General features: G+C 43.4%; 1 protein-coding gene across 1 annotated transcript; it reads right to left on the bottom strand.

Moving 5' to 3' along the window:
• Positions 1–178: 178 nt before the first annotated feature.
• Positions 179–26,412, bottom strand: LOC121556304 (leucine-rich repeat-containing G-protein coupled receptor 4). Its single transcript, XM_041870220.2, has 18 exons — positions 25,624–26,412; positions 17,442–17,513; positions 13,859–13,930; positions 11,743–11,814; positions 9,830–10,045; positions 8,189–8,260; positions 7,503–7,571; positions 6,358–6,429; positions 5,414–5,485; positions 5,085–5,153; positions 4,832–4,903; positions 4,657–4,722; positions 4,459–4,530; positions 4,071–4,142; positions 3,809–3,934; positions 3,544–3,641; positions 3,403–3,456; positions 179–3,305 (listed from the first exon to the last, which is right to left on the bottom strand). Exons 1-18 carry the CDS (start codon positions 25,809–25,811, stop codon positions 1,960–1,962), a joined length of 2,880 nt encoding a protein of 959 aa, XP_041726154.2. The 5' UTR covers positions 25,812–26,412; the 3' UTR covers positions 179–1,959.
• Positions 26,413–26,625: the final 213 nt, after the last annotated feature.

The raw sequence follows: 26,625 nt of genomic DNA, 5'->3' as shown, positions 1-26,625 counted from the left end.
TTACATGAATGAGTGAGAGAGTGTGAGTGTCTGAAATCTTGTACATAAAGCATAGTATTTTTTTTTTTAAGCAACTGGGTTTATATAGTTTGGTTTATAAAAATCACAGTATACAGTAAATACTATACATTCCTCCCACAATTGGCATTAACTAAAAGCGTGACTTAAAATTCAGTGACACTGTACAACCAGATGTATTTACAAACAAAGCCTACAGTTCAAACCAAAATAACAATAATAACAATATCAATAGCATAAGAACACACACCTTCTTACAAAGCACTGCTGGTAGCCACTAAAGTTGAAGAGGTAGCTTCCGTGGTTAGACAATGCATCCCATTCTTGATAATTGGTTTTTCTATCAAAAATAATTTACATATGGATAAACAGACCGCAATACACACCGATTTGGAATTTGCACGTACAGGCTTCAAACACCTCCAATACAATCTGAACAGTTGGTTGGGGTTAGAATTACACTCAGTCAACATGTTGAGAAATCCACACAAAACTAAGAAACCAATGAGCTTCATAATATGGACACATTAACAAAATGTTTAGGGCAGTCTAGGCTTCCCTACATTGCCTAAATTCCTGAGCACTCACATGAATTACACATGTGGATACAGGCTCCTAGGGTGTGGTGCTGGCCCCATATGGTAAGTCATACTCTTGCACATCAAACAGTCACACCTGATCCAATAAAATGTTTCATAGTGAAACATTATCTACATTTATTGTTGTTATTATATCATAATATATACCATGATATACATTACACTGGTGAGATGTGGGATTGTGAGCGTCTTGATCATAACGACTGGGTTGTGAGCACCAATTATGTCCAATTTAAGAGAAAAAAAAGCGAGCTTTTACTACAATGCAATCTGTCTCAGAGAACAATCCAGAAATGAAGGCCTTTGTGTGGCATCAACATTCAGCTTGCACTTGGTACATGCTGCATTCACCTTTCAAAGACCAACTTCCTGACACCTGAAATAACCTTGTCCATGGCCCGGACATTCTGCTCCTCTTTAAGCAATAAATTAGAACGATCCGGGGGGAAAGGACAGTTCACCGAAATGATTTTCAGTCCAAGAGACAAAGCAAACAAAGTCATAAAACTCTCCACAACTAGTGGGAAGACTGTTGTTAAAACAGTGCTCTCTTCCATTCCCACGTGACATTCAAGACTTTATCACTCATAGCGAGGAAGAATTGTTGACACTTATTGTCAAAGATGATAAACATTTAAGTTATTGTCTTGTACTACAGGGCATATGAACATACATGAACAGATTCAGACTGGAGATTCAGTTGCCTCATATTGGGAGGGCTGCAAATGCAGCTTTCGAATTATATTTAACACATTGTCAGTACCCCTTAATTTAAAACCGCTGCCATACAATTCTCCTTTCAGTTACTTTACATTCTCATATAGAAATTATGGCAAGGCTTTAAAATCGAAAGACCAGGGAATGACAACATATCACACAAAGAACCATATAGCTAGCTACAGGTAGAACCCACAAAAGGATGGCACATAGATCCTTGCCTTAGCAAGAGACGTGACAGATGAATTCAGGCTTGTAACATCTTGATAATGAGTTCGCTCTAAACAAAGAAGCAGGCACAGGTGGCAAGGTTTCCTCTTTTGTTACATATTTGACAGCCAGTTTGGTGTTATCACACACAGGAATCAGTTCAAAATCCTGAAGGGCAAAACAAGTGTTGGCCAAAAGTCTCTGGGCTCAAAGAAGTCTAATTCAATGCCAGATTCACTTTTGGGATGTTTGAGTCTGTTTCACACAGTGATTAAAGAAGTGCTTCCTGAATGATTTGTGTGCAGGGACCCTGCACATGTTTTGTTGTGTATCAAAAACAGTTTGTTTTTGTTATAGTGTCCAACCCACACACACAAACAAACACAGATGCACACACACACAGCTGTAGAGTTTCTCAGTCTTTGATGCGAGGTATGTTGTATGCGTAGTGGACCAGAGGGAGCCCTCGGCTCTGGCAGAAGCAGGCTCGTCCACAGGCCTGCACCTGGTCTGAACTGTCGGACACAAACGAGTCCCCCTCGTCAGCGTACTCTGACTGGGCTGAGGGCGTGCCGCTGTCTGCCCAGTAGCCCTCCGTACGCTGGCACGCTGCTGCACCAGCCGAGAGGGTTGGGCAGCTGTGGGACTTCACCAAGTGTCTGCAGACTGATGATGATGAGGAGGAAGAGGTCCTGGCATGTAGAGCCGCCTCGCAGCGCTCACACACGCCTGTTTCCCCACAAAGCTGGGAGTACACCCCACAGTCATAGCCCAGCCTTGTAGAGGAGTCCCTGTCCACAGCCCCAGAGCCCCCTGCACACTGACCAGCCTTCACACCCCGGGCCACAGCTCCATGGCCCCGCAGCCGCAGCCAGTCCTCCCGGAAGGCGGGGCTGAAGAACACGTAGAGCACGGGGTTAAGGCATGCCGGCAGGGGGAAGAAGATGAGCGTAACGGACTTGGCGATCTCAGGGCCCCCCGCGGTGCCAGACCTGGCCAGCAGAGGGGCGAAGGAGAAGGCTGCCACAGGGCAGAAGAAGATGCAGTTGGTAAATATGAGCCATGCCACGTGGCGTACAGCCCCTGCCTGCTCCTGGTCTGCCAGTTCCGCCCTGCCCAAGACACAGTACAGCTGGGTGTACACTGCTGCTGTGAACAGGTAGGCCAGGGCATTGAGCAACACCAGGGCCACAGTGACCCCCAGCGCAGGGCCCTCACCGCCAGAGAAGGGTAAACAGAGAGGGGAGGCTGAAGGGTCGCTGGTACTGAAGAGGGGCAGGCAGGCTGCTGCAGCCGCCAGGAGCCCCAGGAGAGCAGCTGCCAGGGCGAAGCGTCTTTCCCAGACCCCCCTCTCGCTGCTCCTCCTGGGCGAGAGGACCTTCCCCAGGAGCCCCCTCACCGCCACGCTGCGCTCCACAGCCGCCAGGGGCAACAGCAGCACCGCCCACTCTGAGGAGAACACCGCCAGGGCCCCTGTCGCCCGGCAGCCCACCCCCGTCTCCCACCAGACCCCAAACTCAGCGAAGGAGCCCCAGGTGGCAGCATCCAGGACAGTGAGCACCCCCACATAGACCCCAGTGAGCAGGTTGGTGAGGGCCAGGAGGCCAACCAGCAGTCTGGCAGGGGAGAGGGCCGAGGCCCGGCGGGAGAAGGTGGCTGCCAGCACCAGGGTGTTGAAGATCAGAGCCACCAGGCAGATGAACCACACGGTCAGACGGATCATCCAGCTGCCCAGGAGGTGCTCACAGGGCTTGAAGGCTCCTGGAGGGGAGAAACAGAGTCAGCCTTCAGTTAGTAAGAGGTGTGATAATGTACACAATTCAATGCTGTAGATGACAATAAAGTGACTGTGGTTTACCTGGAGAGGGAGAGCAGTGCATTACCATTGATATCCTCTCCACTTCTTCTCCACCTGGAACACAAAGATTTCAATATACTTTTTATCCCTCCTCTGAACAACACATTTTGACATCAGGAGTGGTCTAATGATATGTTTCACCTGTAACCTTCTTGATGTCCTCCTCATCAGTGGAAGTTGTTGAAGAATCACATCCCACAAATGCACAGCACTGGTAAGCATAGGGAACTGATACTGACCTGTAGACCACAATAGGACCATTATCATTCAAAGTGTTGCGTGACCCCAACCTCACAATTGGACTTAAGTTTAGTTATTGTAAGTGAATTGGGTTTGGCCCTACAGTAAGTTCACATCTAGTTCAGGAAAGAGTGAGGTCATTTGGATGAATTACTTGGATTCTGACCTGAGTTTGGGGAGGCTCTTTGCAGTAAAAACATTTTTAATCTGCAGGTTTCCTGTGAGTTTCAGTTGGTTCAGGGAACTCAGTCCAGTTGTTGGAATGCTGGTCAGCGAGTTTAAACTCAGGTCTCTGAAACCAACAATACATATTAGCATAAATTCCTGGAACACACTAGCATATGTACACAGATATGTTTAAACAGTAATGTATTTGTTATCATGACTTCACAGATTTCGTTTTTACCACAGTACAGTGTCATACTCACAGGTTTGTTAGCGCCGTCAAATAGAGAAAAGCATCTCTGTGGATGGTTTTAATTTCATTTCTACTCAGGTCCCTACAGGAAAGAAATGACTTAATGATGTGTTCAGAATCAGGGCAGCAAATTAAGCATGCTTTTTAAAAATTAGCCACTGGCATGAGCTAGTGAAAGCAGAACTGAGTTAATTTACAATGAGATCTACTTAGGCCCTTCACCTTTAAGCCTCAAGGTACTATAGGCTGCAAGTGTGTGTGTGTGTGTGTGTGTGTGTGTGTGTGTGTGTGTGTGTGTGTGTGTGTGTGTGTGTGTGTGTGTGTGTGTGTGTCTGTTTGTACAAGACTGTGTGTGTGTGTATGTGTGTGTGTGTGTGTGTGTGTGTGTGTGTACTCACAGCAAGCGCAGGGCAGACAGACCCTGGAAGGTGTCCCTGTCGATTTGCTGGATGTGGTTGTGCTGCAGGCTTCTATAATTAGGACAGAACACACAATATACACTCAGAAAAAGGTAGAAGATGGGGGTCATATTGAGTGTAATGTTAAAAAATGTGTTTGTGCTCTTGCTCATATTCCCAACAATATACCATACTCACATTTCCTGCAGCTTTAGACAGCCCTGGAAGGAAGGCAGCTCCTCAATCTCATTGTAGGACAGGTCTCTGATGAAGCAAAAGGATTAAATAATGTAATCTGGAATGTCACCGGCATTTATGTGAAATAGATTAATAAGGTAGGATAAGGGTGAGAGGTGAGGTTGGGGATACTTACAGAGTCCACAGCACCTTGAGATCCTCACAGAGCTCAACCGGTATGGAAGCAATCTTTGTGCCTGTCAAAGTGCTGAGAAAGAAACTCTGAGTCAATTACCACTGACAAACTGTCTCACTTGACCTCAAACTAGGCAGAACAAAAAAACGAATTCACTCACAATATATCTAACATGAACACATTCATTATAACATTGTCAGTCAGTGTCAGTTGTGTATGTTGATGTAAAGAGTCAGCTGTATTGTGCACTCACAGACTCTCCAGGTTGTTAGTCCCAGTGAGACAGGGAAACTCCTGCATCATACTGGCTCCACGTAGCATCCTGAAACACATACCTCACAGGGTTAGAATGCAAACAGGCATGCCAGACCAGAGACTGTAACTTTAGTCTGAATAACTGTCCACTCCTAACATTAGATCATGGTATGAAATAAGCACCAGCGATATTCAGTGTATGGTATCACATGGTGATTTCATACACTGTTATTGTAAATCAGTCAATTCAGAGATCATTACCACACTATGAATACAATGTTCAGAGTACCAGACTTGGTTTTCTAACAGATATGGACAGGGACTTACAGGGAGTGCAGGTCAGACAGGTTCTGGAAGGCTGAAGTTCCCACAAAGGACAGGGGGTTGTCATACAGGTGGCTGGGGAAGATAAGCGAAGAGGACTCTGATAGTAAACTCATTTACTATGCGAGAATGGCACCATCTTCTGGACAAGTTTCTTCTAGGGCCCATGGTCAGTCACTATATTACCAGCTTGGTGCTGTCAGTCAGTCACTATATTACCAGCTTGGTGCTGTCAGTCAATCACTATATGACCAGCTTGGTGCTGTCAGTCAGTCACTATATTACCAGCTTGGTGCTGTCAGTCAGTCACTATATTACCAGCTTGGTGCTGTCAGTCAATCACTATATGACCAGCTTGGTGCTGTCAGTCAGTCACTATATTACCAGCTTGGTGCTGTCAGTCAGTCACTATATTACCAGCTTGGTGCTGTCAGTCAGTCACTATATTACCAGCTTGGTGCTGTCAGTCAGTCACTATATTACCAGCTTGGTGCTGTCAGTCAGTCACTATATTACCAGCTTGGTGCTGTCAGTCAGTCACTATATTACCAGCTTGGTGCTGTCAGTCAGTCACTATATTACCAGCTTGGTGCTGTCAGTCAGTCACTATATTACCAGCTTGGTGCTGTCAGTCAGTCAGTTATGTGTGTAAATATGATCAACTGTACATACTTGTAGTGTTTCCCAACTCCTGGACTACCCCAACAGTACACATTTTTTGTAGCCCCGGACAAGCAGACCTGATTCAACTGGTCAACTAATCATCAAGCACTCAATGAGTTGAATCAGGTGAGTTTGTCTGGAGCTACAACAAAAATGTGTGCTGTTGGGGGTACTGGAGGACTGGAGTTGGGGAACACTGTGCTAGTACATGAACATGTGAAGGCTTAAGGTTCTATTCAATAGTATTTGTTGACAGTAGGACTGGTTTTGAAGTATGGCCTTACATGGTGCGGAGCAAAGGGTTCCTGTGGAAGGCTCCCTCAGGTATGGCTGCTATGTCATTGCTGTGAAATCCACTGGAGGAAAATGAAAACATACACAGTGAAACAATTATTCTAACCACACTGTTTGAATACACGTATTTGGGATGAAGGTGGAATATTAAATGTGCAATAATACAGTTGCAACAGCTGAACGAGAAGAACAAGATACAAATTGTGATTAGGAAAACAGATGGGTCCAAATTAAGTAAACTGTTATAGTTGCCAATATGTAAATGACCACTAATTCTGTATGCATGTTCTGCTATAGCTTCCTGATTTCTGTACTTAATGTGGCTAATTCCAGTTTTCACCATTATATGGCTTCTTTCAATCTAGTGCGTGTCAGTTATTTGATTGAAGGTTTTATTGCTAATGAATCTATACTGCTGTATAAAGGTCATAAAACATGGTAAATTCCATATCTGTTCATTATTGTTTTTCCATCAGAAATATGAAAGAACACCATCTGGAGAACAGTTGTTACTGTCCACATCAAACGTTGTGAAGTCATGATCTATTGTTCAAGACAAAGCCCAGGTAATGTACCTAAGGTGCCTGCATCTTTTATCTAGTAGACATGTCCCTTAGATCCATCAAAAGTTAAATGGATCAAGAAACCATTGTACAGGAACATTAAGAGAGCCTCTCTCTTTACTACACCTCTGACAGACAGGAGTGGAGCGCAACAAAAGAAAGGAAAGGAAAACAGATGGAGGAGTGTATTCTTGGGGCCACTATTCAGACCCCGTCATTAATCTCTCAGCTCCCCCTGCCAAGGTTCACAGTTCCACTGAGACACATCAACAGCTCACATTTCTACAGAAACACTGCAGCCTGCACGCAACTACAGTTACACTGGAGAAAAGACTAGGGGTCTCCTCTTTTTTCAGAAAATGATATCACCTCTAGGCCACATGCCACTTCCTGACTAAACAACCTAATCACTCAAAGTTGACGTTTCAGATTCAAAATAATCTCACAAAGGGAATCTGTGTACGCATGTGCATCCCTGTGTGTGTGTGTCGGTGTCGGTTTGTGTGTGTGTGTGTGTGTGCTTCCATTTGTGACTGTGTGCGTGCATGCGTTTGTCATGGGACAGTACTCACAGCTCCTTCAGTTTGGGCAGAGCCTGGATTGCTTCTGGGAAGGTCATCAGGTTGTTGAAGTTAAGATCCCTGAGGGGCCAAAAGGAGCAGGGAGTTCCATAATCATTACACCACACACCACAGCACACTCAATCATACTGTAACCATTCACTAGCAGTGCTGTGCAAACATATGGTCACCTTAATGATACTAAAATATTGATCTTCCAGCTTCACGCACTACACTAGAAAACATTATCTTAAAGGGATATCCAGTGTTCACGAATAGCCAAGTGTACTGTAGTTCCCATGACAGACTGGAGTGGTCACATATAAGGTAGGCTCCTTTAGTAGGTCAGACAATTCTCTTTATGCTTTATCAGTGTCAATGTTGTGAGTGAGTGTGACACTGCCAAAATGATTGTAACAGCCATGGTACGTTTAATATGGCTGCTGTTAAACCATAGGTCAGAATGTCTCTGTCCTCTCCGGACTAAAGATGTTGTGTCACTGTTCAGGCTGGTGACGCAGGAGGAAGCGAACAATGGGAGGGTAGTGCAGATAGCCATCATGGACTCCGCTCCATTTATCCTGGAGCAATTACAGGAGGAAGTGGACACACTGACGTCCCGGCCGCTCTGGGTGTGGGGTGGGGTGGGTGGCTCACACACACACACTTTTAATGAGTTTGTATTCAAATGTACTTACAGCGTCTCTAGGTTCTCCAGCCCCGTGAAGCAGCTCTCCCCAATCTCCTTAATTCTGTTATTATGCAGATGTCTGGAAGATAAAGGATATATTTATATTCCATTCCCGGCTCAAAATAGACTTCACTGTTGCAGACGAGCCAAAACGGACATTGAACAACAGAAGGAACATGTATAGGATATCTAGTCTACGTGATTGAACATGCAGAGAGGTTTCATAGGGTTCCGTCTGGGTTTTTAAGCAGGATATAATATAGCTATTCTGAGTGACATACAACACACATAAAACAAAATGCTCAATCCGCCACATGGCATCCCATCCTTTGTGGATGAACAATGCAGCACTTTTCACATCTCCCACACTCCCTGCCTGATAGTAAGACCCAATTCAATCTATTCATAAGGTAAAAGGTAAATGTCCTCTGCAGCTATCACCAGAGATCACAGTGATTGGTAAGTCAGGTATCAGTGTGAGTGCTGGTGTGTCGAAGTCTGATGGATTCAAGGTCTTTTCTTCCTGTTTATTCTTGTCAGCCACTAGGGACACAGCTATGTCCCTTTTCCCTCCAACTGGGCCCTGCAGCAATAGCATTTTTCTTGTGAGTGTGTGTGTGTGTGTGTGTGTGTGTGTGCGTGCAAGTGAGTGCATTTGTGTTTGTAGGGGCATTCCACAGTAAGTGATGGCTTCATACAGTATGTTGATATATTTAACTGAGAATTTCATTTGACTTGGAGTGGAATGAATTTGAACATCTGCAATGTTTGAATGGTAGAGAAGTGTAATCTGATGATTTTCTCCTTTAACACTTTGTTTAAAAACATTAAAATAATCTTACATGTAACTGTCTTTCATAATAAAATAGAGATAGTTCTATTACCCATGATTCTACATGTTCTTCTTCCAATTGCTACCACACAGATGTAAATCTCCACCAAAAATAGCAAATATCGGTCCTACATCTGAATCTACAGTATATTATCAATGAGTTGAAACCCCCCAAACTCTCCCCTAAGGGAGGGAGCACAGAACAGATCCTCCGTTTTGACTTGAATAGATCAGACATGGGTTCAAATACTATCTTGAGTTTACTGAGCTTGCCTGGCACTGTCACATCCTGATCGGTTTCACCTGTCTTTGTGCTTGTCTCCACCCCCCTCCAGGTGTCGCCCATCTTCCCCATGATCCCCTGTGCATTTATACCTGTGTTCTGTTTGTCTGTTGCCAGTTCGTCTTGTCAGGTCTTACCAGCGTGCTTTCCCGTTTTCTTGTTTCTCAAGTGTTTATTTCCTAGTTTCCCCGGTTCGGACCATTCTGCCTGCCCTGACCCCGAGCCTGCCTGCCGTCCTGTACCTGGCTGACTCTGACCTGATTACGAACCTCTGCCTGCCCTCGACCTGCCCTTTGCCTGCCCCGTGTTCTAATAAATTATTATTGAGAACTGTACTAACCGCCTCCTGTGTCTGCATCTGGGTCATATCCTGAGTCGTGATAGGCACAATGGAACCAATAGAATAATCACAAGGAGTCCAAACCCTGTCCATCTTGCACTCCAGGCAGACTGGAGCAAACACTAAAAGTATTTGAAAGATTTTAAATAGTATTTCAGCCCAGGTCTGGAATAGATAGATCTGCAGCACTCACAGCACCACCAGACTGGAGAGGTTGGCAAAGGCATTGTTGGGGATGTGGGTGATGCGGTTGAGTGCCAGGGTGAGAGCCTGCAGGTTAGCCTGGTGTCTCATGGGGCCCACTGGGACCTCCGTCAGGCTGTTGTCATCCAGCCAGAGGTGGCGGAGCTGCTGCAGGCCCTCAAAGCTATCCTCAGGCACCGTTGTGATGTGGTTGGCATCCAGACGTCTGCAGAGGGAGGGGGGGGAAATAGATTTTAGAAACCTTTATCTTACTAGTTATGTCACAGCAATGTGTGAATCCTGTCATACATTCACCACCATTAACATTCTCACGTTGAGGGCATTTCATATTGAAACAGCACATAACATAGAGAGAGAAAGAGAGAGAGAGAGCATGAAGGGCCAAGTAAGGAATGGTATTTATGAGGTATTTCTATTGCCTCAGTAGAAAAACATTACACTATGGTCTTCCATTTTTAACAGCTTTCCATTTCCCTTACTCTTATCAACCACAAATATTTGAATGACCCATTGGATAGCCTACTGCATTATAATGTATGTATAGTATGGTGTTACTATACAAATTGGAATTTCATTATTCTTCTAAATATTCTGTATTTACTTCTAACTATTTAGACTGTTCTGGTGAGGACTACAATAAAATGTTTTAAATAGCTTTGTTTGACAATCAAGGTTTCTACTAAATCTTAACCTTTCTAGTTTTGTATTTGGCTGCTGCTGCACATTCTGTTCATCATTCATGAAACATGCTCCTTAATGCTGGTATCACAACGTTCGCGCTCTTCCTCAACAAAAGCTCTATCCCTTTGTAATTCCGCTCTTCCCTTCACAGCCTAGCTGGGTTTCACTCTCCTCTCCCCTCTCCCTCTTTCTCTCCACCTCCATGACTCCATTTCTCTCTCTCCCCCTCTAAATTCCCTACGAGTCTGTGTTGGAAGCAGAAAGGCACGATGATTGACATCTAACTCTCAAAGGCATTATAGAAACCCAGCTAGGCTCTGCCAAAACATATTACTTCAGCTACAGACCTTAACCCCTAAGAGAGAAAAGACTTCTGCAAAAAAAGAGAAGGACAAAAGAGGGAAATCATGGGACTGAGGGAAAGGATCTGGAGAGGTGATAATGGCAGAAAGCTGGATTTTCAGCACATCCCAGACCAGGCTTCCAGCTGGATCTCATCCTACACTATTCACAGTCAGAGTCAAAGAGGCACGGGGAAACAAAGATGGAGTAATGCTCAGTCATAGTCCCTCAGAGAGTGACATGCAGTAGTCACAGAGAGTCACTAAGTCAAAGAAAAGAGACGCTGGGGAGCTGGGGATTTGGAAACCAGTGCATGGCTCTACACTGACCTTTACAAGGAGCACGTGTGCGCCTAAGTTGAAAAATGTAGGAGCACACAAAGACATATAGGAGCACAATGAAAAATATTTGAGTTATTAAAGCTAGAATCCTTAATTTTTCTAGGCACACTGGTGTTCCTAAATAGAAATTCCAGGTCGCATAGCAAAATATTCAAATGGTCGCACTGTAGAGCCCTGCAGTGTCTAGGAAACATAACAACCCACACACATCCCTTTCAAACCCATACAGGCAAAAACCAAACACATAAATAAATCCAGGATGTCTAACTGTTGGTGAATGCAACGTGGTGGGGGGTAGAGACAGCATGTTAACCAGATGGTTATGTGTGAGCTGTGTGAAGGTTAGTGCAATGATGCAGGCCAGTCTAGAGGAAGCTATTAGTTCAATTGGATTGTAGAGTGAATGCTTCCCATTGTAATTGTCATGATTATGCTTACGATGTCCATTTGAGGAGTTTTGCCATTTCAAGTCTCTAAAAGGTGTGTGTGTGTGCACAGTCGTGTAATTCCAGATGGATGAAGAGATAGGGGGACTCACAGAGACTGTAGAGAGTAGAGGTTCTTTAGAGCTGTACTTGGAACAGTCTTCAGCTGGTTATTCTGCAACATCCTGAGGGAGAGAACACCGTTTTATAACCTGAACTGTGGTCGCACCAACATGCCTCCTCATTACAATTTCTGCACAACCAGCAGTCATGTGGTGCATACGAGAATGAGTAGATCAGCTCTGTATTGAGTTAAAGTGTGAACACAGTATGAAAATGTATGCACTCACTACTGTAAATCGCTCTGGATTAAAGCGTATGCTAAATGACTAAAATGTAAATTGAAAATGAACACAAAAGGATCACAAAGTGTTGCAGCCTCTCAACCTCTTATCTCTGTAAAGGGTCAACGTCATTGACTCTAACTAGCACCTCAGGCTTTGCTGCATAAGCTTGTGTATGGGTTCGGAGTGAGGTAGTGTGTACAGCATGGACTACAGTATAATTGACTGTGGGGAGGATGTGTGTGTCTGAGCACAGACGTTTGTTTCTGCATGCATATCCCATATGAAAAAATACTATAGTGTATACTATGGTAGGAATACTATAGTATTCACTGTGGACTTTACTCACTTACAGTTTACTATAGTATAAATACTATAGTAAAAAAAATAGTATACTATAGTAATTACTGTAGCTTTTTTGCGGACTGTAGTATACTGTAGTATCTACTGTAGTATTTTTGCAGACATTACTGTGGTATTTACTAAAGTTATTTTATTATCTATGGCATAGAAGTGGGGGGCTTTCTCTTTGACTAAACCTACTGGAGAAATACTAAAATACCACATTTTCCATAACCTATAGGTAGGTAGGACTGGAGTCTGAACGGAAAGTTCAGAGCTTCTCCTCTTTTCTATAACCATAGGGAACGCAATACACTTAGTGTACAAAACATTAAGAACACCTTCCTAATATTGAGTTGCACCCCATTTTGCCCTCAGAACAGACTCAATTTGTCGAGGCATGAACTCTACAAGGTGTTGAAAGCATTCCACAGGGATGCTGACGCCAATGCTTCCCACAGTTGTGTCAAGTTGGCTGGATGTCCTTTGAGCGGTGGACCATTCTTGATACACACGGGAAACTGTTGAGCTTGAAAAACCCAGCAGCGTTGCAGGTCTTGACACACCCAAACCGGTGTGCCTGGCACCTCCTACCATTAAATATTTTGTCTTGCCCATTCATCCACTGAATGGCACACATACACAATCCATGTCTCAATTGTCTCAAGGCTTGAAAATCATTATTTAACCTGTCTCCCCTCTCCATCTACACTGATTGAAGTGGATAAGTGACATCTATAAGGGATGATAGCTTTTACCTGGATTTACCTGGTCAGTTTATGTAAAGGAAATGTTTTGTCCACTCTGTGTATATGGTCTATACTTGGCATGTATGTTTCTCACTTACAGGTGGCACAAATTGCAGAATGTTGTGTTTTTGCTGATATTTCTGCAGTACTTACTACTGTGTTTTTTGTGGATAATACTGTTGTATTTACTATAGTATTCTACAGTATACTACAAAAGTACATACTACTAGTACTACACATGATCGAGGGATACTACAGTTTGTAGTATAGTATTCGACACTATACTACAGAATTATATAGTAGGTACTGTAGTATTCTATAGTAAAGTGTAGTATTCTTCTTATGTGGGACGTGAGTACTTGACCATGTAGTGAAGAGCGTTAGTATCTGTCTGTGGATCCTAGTCTCTACTGGACACAGATGTGGTTATGGTGACTATCTCCCTTCCTCTCCACTATCAGTAGTCTCTGTCGTCAATGCAGGCTAGGGCCCAGGGGAACAGGCCCTCTGGTTTCCTGCCTCCACTCACACACACACGTCATATGGCCACCGCTCGTTGGGAAGGAAGTGAACACCTCTGTTTTATTTCATTCACCAGTTTTATTTACAGGTGAGTGTGTGTGTGAATGTCTGTGTGTTTGCTTTTGTGTGGGTTGTGCCCGAGCACTCACCAGTATTGGACTTTGAACCCCTGGCTCAATGTACTGTCACAGAACATACAGGTATTATATGAGTGTTTGTCTGTGTGTGCGTGTTGTAAGTGTGTGTGTAGGACCAATGAGTGGCATACTTACAGAACTTTGAGCTGATGCAGTCCAGACAGAGCGTCAGGGTGGATGAATGAGAGGTCATTTCCTGCCAGTCGTCTGAGGTAGAGAGAGAGAGAGAGAGAGAGAGAGAGAGAGAGAGAGAGAGAGAGAGAGAGAGAGAGAGAGAGAGAGAGAGAGAGAGAGAGAGAGAGAGAGAGAGAGAGAGAGAGAGAGAGAGAGAGAGAGAGAGAGAGAGAGAGAGAGAGAGAGAGAGAGAGAGAGAGAGAGAGGAGAGAGAGAAAAATATGGTGATAAATTCCTATTTGCATCGAAAGCTAAACGATGATTCATACAGTAATCTTTATGTTGTTGATACAACTTTCAAAGCAGTCAATTTAACAGCTTCACTTTGAAATGTTAATACATACAAGATTGAAAGTCATCAACCAAAAAAACTAATGAAAACACCTCATAGGCTCCAGTTTGTGTTATCAAGCATAGCATAACATAACATAACGCCTGGGGTGCCAGAGCGACGTGTCAGTGCGACGGCATGTTGTCACTTCACCAGATACTCTGGGAAGAGAGTGGCCGCATAAGGACTGGACCTGGGTTTCCCCTCCTGGGCCTGGTCTACCTCCCCTTCCCTTCCAGCCAGGATATCAGGAGGAACTGGACGTGTGAATAATCATGTGGGGGCGGAATGTCAGGGACTCATAGCTCCACCAAATCTGGCCTGGGAGATTAGCACCAGATTTATCACCCTCTGCAACTTGAGTCGGGTGGCGTTAGATTATCCTGCAGCCAATAGCTGCTGGGAGTGAGCCTGAGAGCCTGGGGAATCTGAGTAACAACTCCCACCATGCCCGAATACAACCCTACAACGCACCCCCTTACTGGGGCCTACTGGGGGACACACTTCCAGGGATGTCGAACACTGTTGGTCCATCATATGACAACCAGACAGCATCATATGACAGGGTCTCTAGTCTAAACACACAAACACTAGTGGCAGACTTCCACTGTGATCCAATGGCAGACCATGTTTACAATAACATATTTGTTGTGGGTGACAAACATGGTTAGGATTTGGAAGGCTATATAATGGTTCATGCGCTCCAACTTGACTTGGCTCTGGCTCAAACCAAATGATTGCCTTCCAGTGGTGGATTCCACAGGACACACTTCACCATCAAACAACCAAATCAATTCTCATGTGTCTTTGTCAACTATTCATTGACTGAATTGTTGCCTTTTGACAGCATTTTCATTATTTCCCAGCAGTAATTGAACTCTTGAAGCACTTGTAGTCAAAGGGGCCAGTTTCATGCACATAAATCAAGCCTACTCCTTGACTCTATTGCACTAAATTGTCTGCAATTGCAATCCCAACTACTGACAATTATTTAGCAAAAACAAGTTTAAACAATCTTGGTTTACAACATTTGTAAGATAATCGAGAAAATGAAAACAAAAAGAATTAGGCCTAATTTGACTAAATGCACCCAATGCTTTATATGAATCTAGGACTCCAATAATACAGCTTCATGTTTGAAAGCAGAGTAGGATTTATGTACAAATTGTATGTGGTTAGTGTGTCTGCCAGATTTATAAGGTACTGTAAACTTTACGTCCACAGCCTTGGAGCTGGTCAACGCCCACATGTCTACGGCCCAGCCACCACACGCAGGCCTGCTAACAAATTGCTAAGACATCCTTCACGTTTCAGGGTGAAGAACCTCCCCACCCATTCCCTTTCTCTCAACAAATTCAGAACACGTCCCTCTAGGCTTTGATGAGGGCAGAAGAATGTGCTAAGCCTTGTTGAGGAAAGACTAAATCCTCCCCTTCTGTAGCACCACTCCCACAGCCATTCTATTTCACTAATAAATTCACTGGTAGACAACATACACTTTTACAACATCAGAAAGTAAAGAGATTAGGAACACACGCTCATGGAGACAAATGTGTGCAGACACACAGACACATACACACGTGCACACAAAACCTTAAGCACACTAAACACAAATTGAGGGGGACGACTCCCCTACATCTCTTGATCTGTCAGCATGGTGGCTAGGCTGTGTTGTGCTTTGTTCAGGATGGGAGGTGTGTGCGAAGGAGGGTTGCGTGACTATCAGAGAGGGAATGTTCCTTTCTGGGCATGTCCCCCTCTCTCTCAGTCGGCCCTCAGGGCTGGAGCTGTGGTTCAGTGACACTACAACACCCTGGGCTATAGAGTCATCCGCTCAGTTCACTCAATGAAACCTTATGATTTGTTTCAAGGATAAGGCTAAACAAACACAAATTAAAAACTCTAGACACCTGTCAACAAAACAGCGTTCTGAAGCACGAATCTAACCGCTAGGGCCTACAGTGCTGCTCAGTAGGGTTGGGCGGTATCCCGATTTTCATACCGTTTCTGTACCATACCGGGGTATTCGTTATTACTGGCAGTGCACACAAGGGCCGCTATTTCAAAACTTTTTTGTTTTGTTTTTTTGGGGGCACAGAACAATTTAGGCAAAAGGGATCTTGATCCAGGAGGGGATTGAATGTCACTGCTGTAACCAAGAAGCTTGATCTTGACATCTAGCCACTTAGCTTGTAAGTTAGCAAACCAAATGCATAGCTGGAGCCCTCAGCCGAATATAATTTATTTGACACATCTTAGATTTCTTAGTGTTATACTTACCTTACAGTTAAAAGCAGTGGTGTAGCACGCACCCCATTTTTTAAAACAGTATTGCAAATCATACCGTCAGTATTTCGAAATATACCGTACCCCGGGGTATCTCCCAAGCCTACTGCTCAGCTCCAGAGCAGGATGGAACCCAGAGAACAGGTTTCACTATGTATATATGACACTGGGCAGAGACCCCTGCCCCTGCCTGAAAGGTAATGTTGAGTGGTAGAGTGCAGCGAGGGTGCGTTTTTAGCCTGGTTGTCATGGAAACCATTGTTTTGCCTTCTTCCTTCCTGCCTTGCATTCCTCCACTTACAATGCGATGAAAAGTAAATTGCCCTTTGACAAAACAGATGAAGTAGGCCTAGTGTTTGGAAAAGAAGAGAGCGAAGACTGGTTCGAGATGAAAGACACACAGGCTAAAATAACATGGACACAAAAGCAGCACTGGGAGCAGAATAGTGTTAGCTGGTCATTTTGCATTCTCAGGGTTGCATGTTACCTGATATCAGGTAGACAGATCTTATCTTTACTTCCAGCTCTGAACCAGACAGAGGGGTATTTAAAGAGTAAAGAGATGACAAACACACGCTAAGATTAGATATGCTCATTGAATGGGTCCCAGAACTGAGACATGCAGTTGCCATCCTGTTAATTCTCAAATAAAATACAAAGAAAGAACGTGATGCATCTCACATAGATGTTCTCTAGAATCATACATAGCCTATAGTCATGGTACTTTTCGCCCTTTGTGAAAACACTGCAACTTAGCCGACTCTACAATGGCATGACTCTTTGGTGTAAAATAAACTACAGGGTTCTTTATATCTTGTTGATCAAACACATAATACAACTGGTCTGTTGTGGTTGAAAACCACTGATTATCATATGCATGTGACAAGAACTGTATTGGGTAATGTACAAGAAAAGATGAATACTCACAGTTCTTCTAGATAGGGGAAGTTCTTGAAGACGAATGCCGGGAGCTCTGTGATGTTATTCATGCTGATGTCACTGTGGAACCAAAGTGTCATGAGTGGATCAGTATTTCTCTCAGGTTAGAAACAGAACACGGCCCTGATTCCAATTCAAATCTCAAACAATCAAGCTGGACTTATACTCCTAAAGACACAACAACAGAGAATTGCAGAAATAGTACATAATGTATGGTAGTGGGTAACAAATTAATATTTTTGGAGGCATAACTAGTAAGTAATTGCTCGGAAGCATGCTTTCAACACTGTTACATTGGTTTTCCTGTAGATTGGTAGAGGGAAAGTACTGTCATCTTCCCAAGGAGCATAATGATTCATTTGGGCCAAAACAGGTCCCCAGCAGTACTGTAAAACCTTGAAGAAACCCTTCTCATATGGCCCAAGGGACGTTCGCTTTTCCAACTCACTGCAGGGAAAGACAGGCATGTAGCAGCACGACAACTATGCAGACAACACTCACGTTTCTTCCCCACCTGACTAATTCAGTATGTGACTTAGATATGTAATACATAGAGAGTAACCATGGGCAAAAATTGTCATCGAATCCAACTGAAGTTCTTGGAATTGATGAGAGATTGTTATATAGGCAGGTTTAGTAAAGATCGTAAACTGATTTTAGAAGGATCCTAAAGCAGTCTACAGATTAGTGCACATCCTACAAAAATGACACAGGCTATAGTATAAAAAGACTGCAAAAATGGTATGACACCATAGCCATTCCCTTGTGTTCCACAACTCAACAGAGAGTAGCTTTTAACTTAGGAATCCATTCATTGTTTTCAAAGAGGAGCCCATAGACACCAGATGTTAGAGTTGAAGTACAACACGGGGGGCCAGTATGAAAAATTTAAAATAATGTATGCACTCACTAACTGTAAGTCGCTCTGGATAAGAGCGTCTGCTAAATGACTAAAATGTAAAATGTAACAGGACTGAAAAAACATCCTGCATTTGTTAATGAAGCGAAACCCCCCAAAAAAATTGTCCATCTTGAATTTCACTACCAGGCCTCCCCAAAGTTTTGCATGTGTGTGCATGTAGGACTTTGGATCCTTAAAGGATAATATCGCCCGCCACACTCCCACCCCCCACGTTTCAAGCTACAAAGGCCCCCAACAGAAGCCCTCATCGTCCCTGCCATCTCTCTTTCCCATCTCTAGGTTACCTAGCTTATCCAATTGCCTTCTAGGCTCTGTACAATGGAGCTTCCACCTTGACCCCCCCTTATCCCCCCTACGGACTCTCCTGGGGGCGTTGTGGGGCCACTATTTGGAAGGCTTTCCCGGTGGTCCCTCCTTTAGATACATTCTGTCTTGCTGACAGCACCCCTACACCCGCACCCTGTAACCATCTTTCACAGGCTGTTGGCTACCATGGTCAAGAGTGCAGGCAGCCACAGGGACAGGATGAAAGGGTGGCCTGTGAATGCCGTCATCCTCCCTTCCGGCTGCTTTAGTCATCAGGGGGCCTGCCTATCCTACATAGAAATACAGTTGTGATACATATAGAACAGACAAAAAACAGCACTATTTCTGAAGCAAAAAAGTTATATGCCCACTGGTTTGAGGGTATGAAATGTCAACATGACATCAAATAATGCAAAGGTGTCACTTTGGGCTCATAGCAGCCTTGGTGGGAAATGGAAAGAATCACATTTCTAGCAAGAGTTGCCAAAAGTTTCACTTCTCAAGCCAGATTGCCTTACAGAAAAAAAAAAAAAGAGATCAGCGACAAAGAAATCCTTCAAAACACTAATCACACCCAACAGAGGAAAGTATGGGGAGCAGGCAGCGGAGGCTGTTGTCAAGTCTCAACAGAGCACCTTTAAAACTCCCTGGGATTTCACCTCCAATCCAAGTAAATAGAGACATATAGATCCTCTTAGCTCAGATGTTTTTTTTTGTTACTAAAAGACACATGATACCTTTCCAAACTCACTTTTGCAGTCAATGTCAAAGACCAAATCTATACCTTTGAAACAATTTAAAAATAAGCAATAATTAATAATCTCTGCTATGATGCAAGATGAATATATTTATTCTATCTCTGCATTATCTCAAAGCCAACCACAACCTCTCCATGGTAAGAGGGTCAAAAAGAGGTCAACTCTGTTCAAGTCTCTGGCAAGTGAGAAAATATACTTGTTATTTAGTGGCTTATTTGTGTGGTCTCTGATGGTTGGAGCATGGTTTTAGAAATGTTTATGGTCATAAGCACATCCTTAAAACTTTGGTGCTGGGCTAATAAAGAAGGCCTGCACACTGTTTATGTTCCCAATTCACCACTTTATTGACAACGTTTAGATCTGAAACTGATCTTGGTCAGCATGGTTTTAACCTGAGCTCAGGGTTAGCTTCCCCCTCACAATTACACAGGCCACTGGTGTTTGCCCACAGACCAGACAAGGACCTCACCAAAGCCACACAACAACCACAGAGCTCCACATTACAGACAGAGAAATATACATGGAGTGTGCCAAGCAGTGCAAAGGCAGACCAAAAAAGAGATTCAAATTAAAGCGACTCTAAAACCAAGGCGTGTATATGTGGTATGTGTGTGGGTGGATCAGACACTCTGGCTGGCATGGAGCCATGAGAGGGAGGGAAAGCTACCATGCCAAGAACAGCAAGAACAGTAAGGATTGACAGACAGGACAACGGCAGATAAGTAAGATAGAGATTTGGGGAAAAAGGTTACTACGTCCTTCCTTTGAAGATCTCTGGGTGATGAGTTGGAGGGCGTTGAAGGTAGCAAGTGTAAAAAGTATCTGATGTAGTCTCTGCAAGGGCCTTGCTTCAAGGTGGCATAGCCTTAGTTCAGGTGCACCATGAATCCCAAGGTGATCTTCAAAAGGAGGACAACTTCACTTCTTCAATACCTTTTGGCAGTGTTTATTTAGCCGGCTAATCAATATCCTGCCGGTAGATCATTTGTTGAGGTAGAGAAGCCAAACAGGGCACTAACACAACCACCTGCTTGCTGCTACCATTGACTCCCTCAGAAGTAAAGCAAACTCAGTAATGCTTTTGCTTTTTAGCCCCCTGGTCCCATGACAACAGAGTTGTGGGAAAGGTGCAGGTAATGGGAAACTATTTTCTCAGCTGGCTGTTTCTTATTGACTAGAGAGGAGGTGAAGGTGGTGAGAATTGAGGAAGATGGCTGAGGTTCCCTGGCTGCCATGCTGGAAAGGAACAAGGGAACTTTGTATACACAGACGGGCAGAGTGTTCTACCATGGGAGTGCAGAGAAGGTCAAGCATTTACCACATGGGTACAAGGGGAGACTGATTCACTATAGCTAGAGTACAAACAACCAGCCTGCAAGGCAAACATGTCAGAGACAGAGGGGGAGAGAAGTGATTGATATGGGTATGGGAGTTGTTGTTGTTAGCTTTCATTAAACGTATTGTTATTTTGCTATTCTAATGTATGCTTTGTATGCCAATTTACAACATTGAATTGAACCGAGAGAGAGATTGACAGAGAATGTGATGATGAGAGTTGGAGAGGATTATGGAAAAAGAGGATGAAAATTGGGAAGATGAGTAAGTGATTAGAAGTAAAAGAGAGTGAGAGTTGTGTATGAGGGAGAGAGAGAAAGAGACAGACAGAGCAATGTAAACATTCTACCATCTAGCAGTCATCCTGTTTGGGAGCGGGAACCAGTGACTGGCTCCTTTCACCTCTGCTGACCATGAACAAAAGTATAATTCAGCTTAAGATGGATAGAGGGCACCAATGGCGAGTGAGCTAGCTGGACCAGTGGACTGAAAGGGCACTAGTCCCCCTATCCCCTCCCCCCTAAACTTGTGCTTGTTCACACTATGAAAGGACTTCAATTGAGATGAGATGTGAGAAGTGACCCCCTCCTATCCCAAACCCTCATGTCCCCGCACACATGAGAGCGAGTGCACACACAGTCACCAAGCCCTCAAGAGGCTGAGATGTTCTTTCATCACTCGTATCCAGCAGAGATGCAGCAGGCATCCACTGTCAGAGGGGAAATTGGTGTACAGGGTGAGGGGGGTTCCAGAACTTATTTCTCTCTCGCCTCACCTGTTCTCCTCAGGCAGGAGAGTCTCCATTTCAGCTGCCAATAAAATAACGTCATGTACACACCAACATGCTGCAGGCAGCTCCACCCCCCAGCCTGCCTCTCCAACCTTCCCCTGGGCTGCTGGCTGGTGCCAACCCAACACACTGATTTATGGACTGATAAAACAAAGGGCACAGGCCACTTCCCATCTGTGTCAAATTCCATAAGATTATGCAAATCAACAGATGCATAAATGTATTGTAGGATATTGCCAACGAAAGTGGTAATGTACAGTACTGAATATTATTTTGTGACCAAGTATATTGGTTACTAATTTTGACGAATGACGAAGTAATGCTCTCTAAATAACTACAAATGCAGGACAAGAGCAGGTCTAGTCATACCTCTGTCTGAAACTATTCCAATTTTAAAAGGACATTCCAGAATTCCAAGGCCAGAAATCCAACAAAAGACCTGACTTTCAAACTATGAAGTTAATGTTTGTGGTCCTATTTATTTTAGTTCTCTTCATACAGAACTGCTGCCCTCCATTCTCCTCTCTGCTTCTATGTCCAACAGTTTCAGTACATTCATGGGGTGGCAGATTGTACTGGATGGAATCACAGCAGGAGGAAAATCCCAAACAAAGCCAACCTTCTAGGAAACCATTCTCCCACCTGTGGGGACAGCAGGGCCTGCAATGTTCCTCCTGTAAGACTGCTGGACCTGTCTGCTTCTGTCATTATCTCTCTGTGTGTGTGTGTGTGTGTGTGTGTGTGTGTCAGTCAATTTCCCTGTCCATGAATCTCTCCCTTCAGTAATTTTCCATATCTCAATTTATCAAGCTCCTCACTACTTGCCTGTCTTGTTGATCCCTGTCTGTTTCTGCTGTTTGAGCAAAAAAGCTTATAATTGCCACTAAACGTCACAGCAGATGATGTGTACCCCAAAGAATAGACTAGTGTGTCAGCAAATAAGCAACTTAATGTAAAGTGTTACCAAAATATGTTTCTAGAAGAGTACTAAGGATGTAATTCCACTTTTGATGAGTGATAACTGAGATTAAATTGACATTATGGAGGTGAATATTTTGTTTAGTTCTTTAAACAAACATTAGCTCACTTCCGGTAAGGAGCATTAACAGCTCAGCACAGCCTCCCTGTGCATTAGCTCTGACAAAAGAGTCTTTCTACAGCTGTGATGTGTCGCACTAATCCATCATGACCCCTGCCCTCTGCTCACCAAAACACAGAAGGAATGGAAAGAAGGGGAGTTTAAGAGACGGAGAAGAGACATTGAATGGAGAGAGGGAGAGAGAGAAAAATACAGAGTGAGAGAAATAGAAAGAGAGAGACAGCTGCACTAAGGGTCAATTCCACAGCAACAGACCAATAAAACATTACTTGAAAATGTATTTCAAACAGAACCCAATGATTGACCACTTAACAATTTCCACTGAACATTTTACAAAAGCACATTTACTTGAAGAACAGTGCAGATGCAGTTTGGTAACATAATTATGTTTTGTACTGTTTGTGCCATCATTCTTTTACCAAACTTTGCATCTGCACTGTTCTACAAGTAAATGTGTTTTTGTAAAATGTTCTGTGGAAATTGCTAAGTAGTCCCTATGCATGAAGTTGTATCATTTGCAATCACTGGTTTTTGTTTGACATACATTTTAAAGTGAAAAATCACTCTGTTAGCGTGGAATTGCCCTAACGCAACCCGTCAAATACTCGGAGGGCTTGAACTGAATATATCACATAGTTATGAGCTAAAAAGCTGTCACAAAGCATTTAGTTAACCTTGCTCAGTGTAGGCGCACAAGAAGCCTCCTCGCCCACACTTCCAATCGTAATAAGTAGACTTGGCAATTGTAATACAATATTTGGGGATATGTTGGTAACTTACATACAAGTCTGAAAAGACCATGGTGTTTGATAACAGCATACATTACACTGTGTCTTAGTTGACACATTGGTAAATACCACTGTTTCTCTTCAGTTTACCAGACACAAAACATCCCTACATTGGCGGTTTATTGGGTCAACTAGAGCTTGCGGATTTCTACAATTCTGCTGAATATTAATACACTCAAGAAGTTCAAAAAATAGACTTAGAGTCCATGTGGTGTAATGTTCAGGTACCTAGGTGGAAATAAAGGTAAAAACCAATCCCTCAGCTTGTGTTAAATAAATAAAGGTGATGGTGATATTGTATATATTTCAATTTCTCATTCAGTCTTGGATATGAAACTGTTCTGTTTCAATACCCACCAGGCCCAGACGTCAGTTCAACATCTATTTCAAGTTGGTTCTACGTAATTTCACAACTTTGATTCAACCAGTGTGTGCCCAGAGGGTAGTCTTCTCAAGGTCAGATCCTTCCTTCTTTTCTACATTAGGAAGCACATTTCCTTGGTCCACCTTCAATGAATAACACATAGCCCATTTGACGCCCTTGGGCGGCTGCTCAGTTGATCATTAACTAAGACATTGTGAAACCTTTAAGGCTAGTTAACCAGAAATATATTAACTATGTAGTCCCAGTCTCAGTTTCTCCTCAGTTAGTAATGCTCTTCCTCTCTAGTAAGGTAGGGCAGAGCAACTTCCTTTTCTTGGTACAGAGACAAAGACAGATATGATGGCGGAATCACAGGGAATACAGAAAAGAAACCATGACCATTCCTTCAAATCAACTATAGGCTAACTAAAAGATCCATGTCATAGGGCTTTTGGTTTAGTTGTTATTTTGTGGTGTTGATCACAACAGCTTTTTCGTTTCGGCGGTTCCTGGCCAAGATCCAGAAAATATTTTTCTTAGTTAAAAATATACAGTCTACAAACAATTTCACATTTTCCCCATGTTGATAAGTTGATTGAGCCACAATTTTGCAACTTAGGAAACTTTGGAAGTAAAGTAAATAAGACTTAATTTTTACAGTAAAGTGTTACCCAACTGACTAATTCTGGGGTAAATTCTGGGGTATCCCTGTAAGATGAATTTGAAAGGTTTTCCTGCATCACTTTGTAAAGGACATGTTATGCATATGTAAAGGATATGTCATGCAGATATCAGAATACCAACCACAACAACTGTCTCTGAGATGATGGGTAAGTGTGTCCACAGTGTTTTCTTTTAGGGGTAGGCATACACCTAAAGTGACCTGGGACTTTCTCTGCCATGATGTGAGTTGGTAAGTGGAGCAGCATTCAGGATAAACAGTCTCAGGCAGGTACAATCACCTTCCTGCCTGGGTATTTCTGGGACCTCTGTATGTCTGATCGCCAATATTATAAAGATCAAATTAAAGGTATACACCAAAGCATTATATGAGGTTCCCTCTGTCAATGCCTGTTCGGGATCAAACCTCCACCTTCTCACAACCACAGGCACAAGACGTCTTCATAGTTGTATTCCATCACATCTCACCAAGGAGTCAGTCCAGACTACAGAGCCAAGTCAGGCTGAAGAATCAGCAAATGAAGACAAATCCACCTTCTTGCTTTACACCGATGATGGACTACTATTCCACATGTCCCTGAATATGAGTGTAAACGATCATGGCCGTGGTCTAAGAAAGTGAAGGTTCAGGTCCCAGGCCAAGGAATATGCTATAGCTTGTATGCTTTCCAGTAGAGTAAAAACTAGGGTATATGAGGTATCATTTTAAGGAAAGTTCAGCAAGTGAATGAGTTTGGACCAGCATCAACAATTTTGGCAACCATTGCATTAAAAAAAATTATAGCCTAGCCAATACTATATATACTGTATCAACCTTTTGTTTTATGGCCTATTTTTCCTCTGGCTGTTCTTCATTCTTTGTGTTTGCCCTCTTATACCAACCACAATAATGTGTTTGTTATTAGTTTAATCACTGATCCACAACCAAAGGTTGTATAAACGCACTCTATTATTTGGCTTCATTGACAGCCATTGTGCAAAAGTTTGCTCTAGTAGTGACGTGGAGAGGTGTCCCTCTCGAGTAAGTAGTGGCCAACCTTACCGTTACAAACACGTCCTAACCAGGGAGAGAGATTGATTGTAGGTTTAATCGTGTTTTATTACAGTTTCAATGTGTTGATACTTACAGATAGTAGGTGAAGGCGCTTAGACCAGTTGGAACAGTGGTCAGACCCTTCCCAGAGCAATCCGCGCCTCCGTCCTCGTCGCAGCTGCATGAGGACGAACAAATAGCCGGAGTGGATTGTCCTTGACCAGCGGCACCGTCCCGTAGTGAACACAACCGCAAAAATATCCAGACGACAAACACGCGCATGTTCTTCTTCTGTTCAGATTGAGCAAAAATTGTTTTACGTTTCTCTCTTATAAGGACATATAGGCTACTTTTCACGTGACTGCTCCGTTGTGGTGGCTTGTCCAAGAAGCTTGAATACGTATAATTTTTTATAGGTAGTCGACCACTTCAAGAATATAAAATGTTAATGCATCAGTCCCACCAAAAATATATCATTAACTACCCCTGTCAAACCTGGGTATTTTTCTTTACTCAAACAATGCGGTTTACCTTGCACTAGAAAAGTGTCCTCCTATGCATCCCGTGTGGAGTGTTGGTCCCATAAAAAATAAGTAGCACCAGTCCACACAGACGACAAAAACGGCACCTTTTGCTTTTTTCCGTTTTCGTTGTCCCATTAAATCAGCAAACCAGGCGGATCCGTGCGTGGTCAAAATAAGAAGCTTCAATACAATTCTCCAACCGAAATGGGAAACATTTGGTGCCTTGTTTTTGCTATCGTTTCCCTCTCCTGATTTGTTTCCTGTAGAAAAACAGTCAGCTTTCAGCCATTCCTCACGTTTCCTTCCTTTGCTCCCTGCCACCAGCAGCCCGCTTTTTCTTGCTCACTCCGTAAGCACCCTGCCGGACAACCTGCCACACGATCTGCTGAATACAGTATGTTAATACTGACCTACATATTAATGATTTGACAACGTCACACTTTTGCTTTAGTAGGCAACATACTGCAATTAATAACTTTGTAATTGTGTAACAATTAATTGAAATCATCAATTCATTGTCACCTCATTCCTTTCTTTGAGTGTGGTACCATCTCAGGATAGTCCTTTGATAG

The sequence above is a fragment of the Coregonus clupeaformis genome, unplaced genomic scaffold, assembly GCF_020615455.1.
Source record: "Coregonus clupeaformis isolate EN_2021a unplaced genomic scaffold, ASM2061545v1 scaf0964, whole genome shotgun sequence".
Taxonomy (NCBI): domain Eukaryota; kingdom Metazoa; phylum Chordata; class Actinopteri; order Salmoniformes; family Salmonidae; genus Coregonus; species Coregonus clupeaformis.
This window is presented reverse-complemented; position numbering and strand designations above follow the sequence as displayed.

Bases quoted from the DNA above. Each gene is read 5' to 3' on its own strand.
- LOC121556304 (XM_041870220.2), bottom strand. From the start codon at position 25,811: ATGCGCGTGTTTGTCGTCTGGATATTTTTGCGGTTGTGTTCACTACGG. The intron at 17,514-25,623 runs GTAAGTATCAAC...TTGGTTCCACAG, and splicing joins AGCGCCTTCACCTACTATCT to TGACATCAGCATGAATAACA. The intron at 3,306-3,402 runs GTAAACCACAGT...TCTCCCCTCCAG, and splicing joins GCACTGCTCTCCCTCTCCAG to GAGCCTTCAAGCCCTGTGAG.